The 9,925-nt window shown below is 39.4% G+C and overlaps 1 protein-coding gene across 1 annotated transcript; it reads left to right on the forward strand.

The window, feature by feature from the left end:
* Positions 1-2,618: 2,618 nt before the first annotated feature.
* On the forward strand, positions 2,619-9,203 carry DEPDC7 (DEP domain containing 7; the record flags this gene model as incomplete). Its single annotated transcript, XM_010188925.1, has 8 exons — positions 2,619-3,006; positions 4,986-5,116; positions 6,006-6,195; positions 6,834-7,048; positions 8,036-8,178; positions 8,380-8,505; positions 8,601-8,679; positions 8,868-9,203. Coding segments are annotated over 8 exons (1,487 nt in total), but the record flags the coding sequence as incomplete, so codon positions are not given.
* Positions 9,204-9,925: the final 722 nt, after the last annotated feature.

Here is a 9,925-nt window from a genome sequence, read left to right on the forward strand (position 1 = left end):
ACGGGTGCCTGCCCAGTGCCCACGGGGCTGCAGGCAGCGGTGACTACCAGGGAGGTTCGGTCAGCTGTTTCTGTCCTGGAAGCGAGGTACACAACGGGTGGCTCCTTAATGTAGTGTAAAGGACTGAAGATTGCTTGTTGAGAACAAGTTCTGCTTTTTTTCCCACCTCGAGTGTCCTAACTTTCTAAAATCTTCTAGCCTTAATGCCACACTTAAAACCACCTCCCCGAAGAAGATTGTTTTGGGAGTGGGAGGGTGGGTGGAAAAAAGAGGTAATAAAACAGTGATTAATAGTAGAATTATTGCAGGTAATATGTGCTGATATTTATTTTAGCAACAAAACCAGTGTTGATGTATGGTGGTGTTAGGTTTGGGTTTGTTTTGTTTTGTATTTTCCCTTTCCAAACAGACTGCTGATAAAGCATAGGACTGGAAGGAAACCTTGTATTCTGTTTTGCTTGTTCTGCCTACCTGAAGGTGTCATCAGGCTAAAGTTAATCAGCAGGTGCATGCTTTGTCTGTCTTGTACTTGTAAAGCTTTGGAAACTGGGGATTCTGAAAAGTTCCTAACCTAGTCTGGTTCAATGCTTTGTATTAAAAAGCTTTTTTTCCTCTGATCTGAATCTTTCCAGAAAGCGGGTGTGGGTTTGATAATGGCTCTGAAGATAACTGTTCCTGTGACAGTGTTGGTGTGTTCAAATGCTATTGTGTTCCCTGGTATTTTTCTTACCTTTTTTCTTTCCCAGTCTTCGCTGTCCTCCTAACTTACACCCTCACTCTGCCAACTTGCTAATTTCTGGGCTTTCTGGTAGATGGAGATCAGCTGGAAACTCCGGTGCCCAAAGCTGGAATACAATTCTCTAAGTAAAGCCACTTAAGACTAAACAGCACAGGAAAAAATACCTCCTGCATCTCTGTGGAAAATGTTCATGGTAATATGTTCCAGAAAGAGTTGCATGTTGTTTTTTTTAAACACTGCATCACACTGTTAATTCATTTGGTTTGAGGTCTGTCATAACCCCAGATGGCTTTCTGTAGAATTGCTGCCAAATCCTCATTCCATATTTTATCCTTCAGCTTTTGATTTCTCTCCTCTTCCTCTGCCTTCTCTCTTAATAAATTGTTCATCTGATTTACTGAGAAAAACATATTCTAATTCTAGCCTCTCTGGCGGCTGCAACTCTTCCCAGTTAGTTTGCCACCTGCAAACTTTATAAGTACATTCTTTATTTTTAAGTTCTTGTGGAGGCTGAGTCTAGCCTCTGGTCAAACTGTTAGTTGCTAGCATGCTATTCTTAATCAGATTGGTAAATGAGTAATAGTTTAGTGGTTTTACTGGGGGAGGGAAGACTGGTTGGTTCAAGGAAGTGACACTGAGTACACAGCTTAAATCTCAGTTGGAGCTGTGATGGTAGAAGGCTGTTCTGTGGGGTGAGTGTGAGTGGTGCCTCAAGAGGATCCTGATCTTGGTGATGTGCGAAGCACACTGACACTATGTATGCACAATCCTGTAGGAAACAAGGTTCTGATGTCTCTTAATCCCTGCTTCCCTTTCCCCCTTCCCAGCTGTGTAGTTTTGTCAGTGTTAGTAGAGGAACTGGGGAATTACAAGTGCACACAGCTAGCTTTTGGTTATGGAAGCGTGTGCTTAGGAGTAGGTTCTGCAAGTGTAACTGATAGGTGATGAAGGGTAGTGTCAAAGTGACAGGCTGAAAAAGTTAGAAGCTCTGGATTGCAAAGCTTCAGGCTAATGTAATGACAGCAACCACTAGAGAGAGATGCATCGGTACAGAATCACAGAATATCAGGAGTTGGAAGGGACTTCAAAAGATCGTCCAGTCCAACCCCTGCCAGAGCAGGATCACCAGACCAGGTCACACAGGAATGCGTCCAGGCGGGTTTTGAATGTCTGCAGAGAAGGAGACTCCACAACCTCTCTGGGCAGCCTGGGCCAGGGCTCTGTCACCCTTACAGTAAAGAAGTTTTTCCTCATGTTCACATGGAACCTCCTATGCTCCAGCTTGCACCCATTGCCCCTTGTCCTGTCATTGGACATCACAGAGAAGAGCCTGGCTCCTTCCTCCTGACACTTGCCCTTTACAAATTTATAAACATGAATGAGGTCACTCCTCAGTCTCCTCTTCTCCAAGCTAAAGAGACCCAGCTCCCTCAGCCACTCCTCATAAGGGAGATGCTCCACTCCCTCCATCATCTTTGTGGCTCTGCTGGACTCTTTCAAGCAATTTCCTGTCCTTCTTGAACTGAGGGGCCCAGAACTGAACACAATATTCCAGATGCGGTCTCACCAGGGCAGAGTTAGAGGGGAAGGAGAACCTCTCTCGACCTACAACCACAGCCCTTCTGATACACCCCAGGATGCCATTGGCCTTCTTGGCCTCAAGGGCACAGTGCTGGCTCATGGCCATCCTGAGATGGTACAATGCAGGCATACTTGCTAAGAAAGTAACAAAATGTTAATATATGAGCAACCCAAGCCAAACTGGAAGTCTCAGATTTTTTTAATCCTTACAAGATTCATGAAAGCTTGTAGCCAGAAAGGAGGCAGTTCTTTTCGAGTTGCAGCATGAATTCAGCCTTTATGCATTCTCTGTTCTTAGGCTTTAGCTTGGCACAGAAACCATTTGGAGCAACGTATGTCTGGAGCAGCATTATCAATGCACTTCAAACTCAAGTGGAAGTGAAAAAACGTCGCCAGAACCTGAAGTGCTATCATGACTGTTTTATTGGTTCAGATGCAGTGGATGTTGTCTTTGCCCATCTTCTGCAGAACAAGTATTTTGGGGATGTCGATATTTCCCGTGCTAAAATAGTACGAGTATGTCAAGCGCTCATGGACTACAAAGTATTTGAGGCTGTTTCAACTCGCGTCTTTGGAAAAGACAAACGATCTGTATTTGAAGACAGTAGCAGTAGCCTCTACAGATTCACGAATGTCTCAAACCAAGCAGACCTTGATAAAGATTACCAGCAGTGTACACCACAAAGGTTAGTACATGGAAAGCGAAGATAAGAAATTTTTTACAATAGGAAAACGTCATGCATTCTTGGGGAGAGAATGGAAAACTGTTGTACAGTTACAGGACCTGGAGGAGAAAAAAGTAGATACTATACAGATGTTTGTGGGTGGAAAATAGCTAGGAAGCAGCAATTTGAAGGGAGTAAATCATTCGGCCTGCATAGTTTCTTGTTTTCTTAGTCTGTTATCACATCGCCCTGAGGGAGGTGGGTAACAGGGTGGAAATTAAGTGCATCAGATACTGATCTATGGGGCTCTAAACCAATGTAACTAACTGAATTCAGGTGCATCTGAATCTGCTAATGCAGTGGAACAATCTTTAGTCACTGCACACCTGGCTCTGACCTAAGCCAGTAATCCATCCAATTTTTAAAAGAACAGACAGATAAAAAGTTGTTTTCTTCTTTCATCATCTTAGGTTCACTACACTTCAAATCTAGCTTTTTGAAATGTTCTAAACTGTTTCTTCATGCATTTATGACTTGTTCCTAGGATAGCTAGCAGACGGTCACACTGTTGCATGCTGTTGTAAAACCAAGGGGAGTGCAATGATGAGGTTTTGTTTCCCTGTCTCTTAAAGAGTGAGCAAAGAAAACACTGGTACTAACTGAACCACCACAGATCACAACATACTGATATGTAGATGACACTTTGCCGAATAACTTGCCTTAACAGATTTTGTCAAGTGTTCATCTCAGGACATAATCTGACATATTCTTACAATAAACTACGCTCATGTAGTCATGACAGTAGTTTTAGCAATACACAATTTTGAAAACTGAAAAAGTATTGACCTAGAAAGAAAAGACCTTATGTGATCGTCTTAATGAGTAGCAAATGTGAACTTCAGTGCATCAGCCTAACTGATCAGAAAATTCTAGAAGCAGAGATTAAAAACGGATAGTTCCCTGGTTCTGTTTCTTCCCCTTCTTCCTTCTGTGCCTTCTCCTCCGCTCCCCCAGACTGGGTCTTGTTCTGTGCTAAAGCAAACTGTCCCAAGTCTGTGTTTGGAAAGAGAACTTGTGAGAAATTAAAAACACTTCAGTCAAATATGGTATTTAAAACTATATTCATCACAAGGGCTATTAAAGCAAATCTTAGAGTATATCAGACAAACAAGGTTATTCGTGTCCTATTAGTGTAAAATGAAAGTTTTTCTTCTGGGCACGGCACAGATCCATTGGATTGCATTTCTTCATCTAGTGAAAGGAGCAGATCTGTTGATACATATGGCTTGTCACACACACGGCAAAGACAGTGGGCATCAAGAGGATATTGCAGTATCCTAAAACAAAGAATCTATAGAAATTAAAATTAAACAAACATGCTTGGAGGAATAGTAATTTTGTGGCTGGAGTTATTATGCTATCTATTCAATAGCATATGAAGGCAGTTATGAGATGAACCAGCTAACACACACAAATAGGTGACAGGTTTCTGAAGTCTTCCATTAGTTGATGGCGTGAACAAGCAGCCTAACTTTTTGAATGGTGCTGCTACAGAGCAACTACTTTCTAGCTTTTTCAAGAACAGCTCTTAATTTTTGTCCACACTTCGTCGTTAGGAATAATGTCTTAAAACTCTGGAGGTTTTGATGAGGGAATTTTGTTTGTTTGTTTTAAAATAATTTCTCCTCCTTAATAATTTCATCATCTTAGATTTTCCCTGTGGTAATTGAGGTAGTTTGCTGGTGGCAGCTATGATGAGTTCTGAGAGGGGAACTTGCATGTGACTGTTGCACACAAATAATTCTTTAAGGTATCGTCCATACTCCGGTGCAAGTTCAACAGATAAAGTGTCAGGCAGGGAAGACCAGGGAGAAGATTACATAAATAGAGAAAATATAGAGAAAACATTTGACAGTTATCCATATCTATATGTTAAGTTATATGTTTGGTTATCTGTATATATGGATATAAATATATAAAAAACTCTTTCTTAATCTCAGACATGAGAAGAGCATGTTGTTTCACTCTACTCCTGTCAAACCAGAAAGCTTGGAGGATCTCTGGGAAAACCTGAGTTTAAAGCCTGCAAATACCCCTCAAGTAAACATCTCAGATAGTTTGTCTCGTCGAGGTAAGCCAAATAATGTCTCAGTCATTTGTGGTAGAAGAAAGATAATAACTGTAGGACTGGAAAGGCTTATTATGCCTGTCAGATTGGAGAAGGAGTCAAACCGACTCTCACAGAATTTTGTTTTGAACACCATGTCATAACAAAGGCAAATTATATTTGTTGTGGGCTTGCTTTTTACCTTTTTATTTCATCAGACAGGACCCATTATCTCTAGTTGAAGTAAATCAGTGTTGAGTTTTGTGGAGAAGAATATACAACTATATAGAACTTGACTTGAGTTAGGAATGTTCTTCATAATATTAAATTACCTGCACTGTTTCTCTGCTTGATTTAATCATGGCTAATAGTCTGCTGTTAGCCAGAACTCTTCCCTAGCTTTTTAACTGTTATCTGCACCATCCAGCACTCCTTCAGTACTGTGTGAAACTGTTCCTGCCAATTCATGTCTTCTCTCTCAGACTAAACTATGATCTAATGTGTTTTTGCCTTTGGTTAAAAATGCTAATGCATCCTAGAAACTCTCGAGTTGGATCATAACTGTGGAAGCTGTGATAAGAATAGTGTCACTGCTGCATTTTTTTTTAATTCCTTATCTAGAACAAAGAGGGCTTGCAAAGTGGAGCACAAAGAATGTAAGGCACTTCAGACTTATCCAAAAAGCAGTTCTCTGACACTTGTAGTTAACAAATGGCTAATTCTTTCCTTTTGCAGTGCTAAAATGCACTTAAAGCTGATAAGACCCACACTCTCTGCTACTGTAAATCTTTATTTTGGTAAAATTAATCTATTAGATTAGGACCAATGGGAAGAAGAGGAGTTGTCTTTTTCATAATCTCTCTTTTTGCACATGCTGAATCTCCTTGCGCTTTGTGTATTCTACCCTTCCCAGTTATTAATGAAGTATGGCAAGAACAAACAATTGCTCGTCTGCTGCAGCTTGTAGACCTTCCGCTTCTTGAGCCTTTACTTGAGCACCAGGAGTTCAGACCTCAGCTTCCACAGCCAAGAAAGGGAACTGGATATGTCATCACAAGTAACTACCTAGACAGAGAGATTCTCAAGGCTTTCAGTGACTCACAGTAAGTATTCATTGCTCACCTCTGGTAAATACCAGTTGCTGAGCTCTAAACCAGAAGTAGTTGAAACAACCTGTGCTGAACACTGGAAGTGGTTTTGAATGCAGTGATAGTATTCAGAGGGGAAATTGTTTACAGCATTGAGGGAAGAATAGAACGTTTTGCTACCATCATGATTTTTTTCTTAAATTACGTGTGAGGGAATAGTTTAGTTTCTCCAACTATTTAAAAAAAAACCCAAGAATGCTGAGCCTGAAACTGTTAAAAACATAGTCTAAAAAACTTTCACCGATCTGAATTAGATCAAGTTTCAGGTTTCTGTTTATCTAGCAATAATTATGTCCTTGTCTAACAGTAGAGGACATTGCAAACTTTAGGTTTAACTGCTTGTGACTGTTTACCTGTGTGGGTTACTAATTCTTTATCTTGATTAAATACATAACAGTTTGGTATATGGCTATGATTACATTAGGCAAAGTCTTTTGTTTTGGTGTCAATTTCTAATGTGCTTAAGTACAGTGTACTAAAATACTCTCCTGGAGTTAGAACTCAGTCTACTTGCTTTCTGTGAAAAACAATGTAACCAACTCTGAAAGGCATCAGTAAGTAATGCTACAAAGTTAAACCACTCTGTCTTTTAGAACAGATGAATGGCTCTCAGCAGCAATAGATTGCTTGGAATATCTTCCAGATCATATGGTGGTAGATATTAGCAGGAACTTGCCTGATCAACCAGGTAAAGCAGACACATGGAAACTACTGCTCTTTGAAAATATTGGTAGATACTATGGCCAAAAAAAGGAGCCGCTGTTAAGTCATGCATCTGAAATTCATTCAGGAATTGCAGAACTATTAGGTAAGTAAAAGAAAGTTATATTCTTAAGTTTGTGAGAGATACTTACTGACAAATTGTTTTAATTTCTAGTCATGATTACTGTGCTTTGAAATTAAGAGAAATTTTAGTCCTGACTACATGCAGTTCTGTAGCTTGTGTTCAGTTCTGTGTAGAATGGCTGTGAAACTGGAGTGCTATAATTTGGTATTAGTTAATATCCATGGGAAATTAAATATAAATACGGCCTAATATTAAATACTTAGGCCATAAAATTTAAAGTTAGAGCTGTGTGGATGCTTTGTATCCCATTCACAACTCTCCCCTATTGTCCATAGAAATGTGTGTTTCTTGAATTTTTTGTATGCAGTGTTTTAGGAAGCTTTTGATGTTTTAGTTATCACTTAACATCTTTTCATCTCTGTTCTCCTTATTTTTCATTCTTCTCTGCTTTATTATTCTTGCTTCATGATGGTAGGAATATTTTGCATTTCTATCCCATTCCTCCTCCCTGCATGATAAAGGGAGGATAATAGTACAACCTATTTAATTTAAATAATTCACGCATCTGAAATGGGTAGTCTGTGTAGTAATGCCAATTAAAAACTTAGCAAAGCTCTGCTGAATGGTTTGAAGTTAAATCATCAAACTAGTCCACTTATCTAGGACATATTCCTCATTTCATGGTAGATCTTTACAACAAGAGGTCATTAATTTTCTAAACATTTTCCTTCCACAGTATTTCACATTCCATTCAAGTTGCTGAACTGTAATTGAACTTAATTGAAAGTGAGCTTTTTAAAATATCAGGCTAAGAGCCTGGGTGTGGGCTGCACTCACATTGTATGCAAACAGCTCTAGTCAGCCAGTGAGAAATTTTTGTGAGAATGAATTGCTTTGTTGACCAGTACTGTTTAGAGAGATGAACTTCTTTTCAGTGGCTAATTTAGATGTTTTATTGTAACATGTATTTAAATAAATATGGCAATAGATACATTTATCTCTCCCCAGTGAATGGGAAGATGGAGCAATCTTTAGAAGCCATTCAACTCTATTTGAAACTTCTAGACAGCCAAATCAGGGAGGAGTTCAGAAGACTGCTGTATTTCATGGCTGTTGCAGCTCATAATTCTGAGCTCAAGCTACAGAAGGAGGTAAATATGCATACTTAACTGTTACATGTTGCTTTATACTTACTGAAACTTAGAGGTCCCAGATACTGGTCAGAAGCACATGTGTAGCTTAAATATGTGACTACAGGAGAAGCGAGGACTTTAGGAGAATCAAGGCAATGCCCTTCTAAAAGAGGGAGACTAATTATAGTCTTCTGATCATTATTTCACATTATCCTTTAGAGTGACAACAGGATGGTTGTGAAAAGAACATTCTCTAAAGCTATTATCAACAATAAAACCTTATCCAGAGGAAAGACCGACCTCCTGATCTTGTTCCTTGTAGATCACCAAAAAGATGTGTTAAAGGTAAGTGCTAGAAAATGACCAGGCTTTTCTTATATGCCTACACTGAATTGCCTTTTTCTAAGCTGCTGTTTGACTCTCTTATCTTTCTATTCAAGATCCCAGGGACACTGCATAAAATGGTCAGCAATAAACTGCTGGCTTTGCAGAAAGGCCAAGACCCTAGTAAGATAACAGGTAACAGCTTAAACTGAACCTTTTTATTCATGTCATGCACCCAGATGAGAAATGGAAGGGACTGAGATGATGCAAAAAGACTTGCTATAACAATGACTAACTTGATTCTAAGAATGGATGGGTCTGTAGAATCTCGAGGGCGGCTGACTGTGGTATTAACTATCTGAATGTCTCATGCTTCCTTTTAGGCTATACCTTTTGCCAAAAACTTGATGAAAGAGAGTATCGCTCCAATACAGAGAAGACCACAAGAGATGAACTCTTATCTCTACTGAAAGCTATTGATGAAGATTCAAAGCTTTCTGACAAAGAGAGAAAGAGACTGCTAGGTCAGTTTCACAGTACTAATCCAAGTATTTTTATGCAGTATTTTGGAGACAGAGTTACTGATATGTGTGTGTGAGACTTTAAATATAGATTACTTTCTATTCCTTTTCTCCAGCATTGAAAACACTAATATATTTGTAAATCTTTTGTATTCATGTATCTAATAAAATTATTTTCTGGAAATTGATGGAATTCATACAATCATTACCAAAGCACATGGTACCCAAGTTGAGCCTATACTTATAGTTTAGCTTTGCTCATTCTTAATTGCTGCAGTGGCAAAATAATCCTTCCTTTTCCTTGCCTAAAGCACGTCTATTGACTCCTATTCCAGTATCAAAATTACTGAAAGGTGAAATACCTCTGTGAATGGGATCTCTCTGCGTTCTTTTGCCCCAGCACTGAATCTTTTGCTGAATACGTTTTTATAATTGGCCTTGTTTTATGTGACTCTGTCACTTAGCATTGATCTTTGACTTGCGGTGTAATGGAGAGAGCTGAATAATGTCTTCTGCTTGATATTCCACAGCTCTCCTTCAAGCTTGCCAGCTAACTGTACTGTGTTGTGTATATGACAAATTACTATGCCACTTTAAGCTAAAATGGCACCATATTGAAGAATTGCTAGGGAAGATTACATTTTCCCAGCTCAGTGGGCCCCAATTTTTTTCCCAGCTAGTCTGTATCCTGAGCTCCTATTGACTCTCCTGGGATGGTAAAGATATTCTGGATTTTTAAGTCAGTCAGTCTGACAGAACATACTGTTTATGGGTAGTTATCTTCACCCCTGCAGTGTTTTGCTCTGTCTGTTAGTCTTATTGACGTCACCAGGTGTAATTAGAAAAGAGAACAAGTGAAAGGCCTTTGGGTTTTTTCTTATGGCTGTATATTTTATCTGTCCAGTCTACAGTGGAAATCC

The sequence above is a fragment of the Mesitornis unicolor genome, unplaced genomic scaffold (assembly GCF_000695765.1).
Source record: "Mesitornis unicolor isolate BGI_N332 unplaced genomic scaffold, ASM69576v1 scaffold41297, whole genome shotgun sequence".
NCBI lineage: Eukaryota > Metazoa > Chordata > Aves > Mesitornithiformes > Mesitornithidae > Mesitornis > Mesitornis unicolor.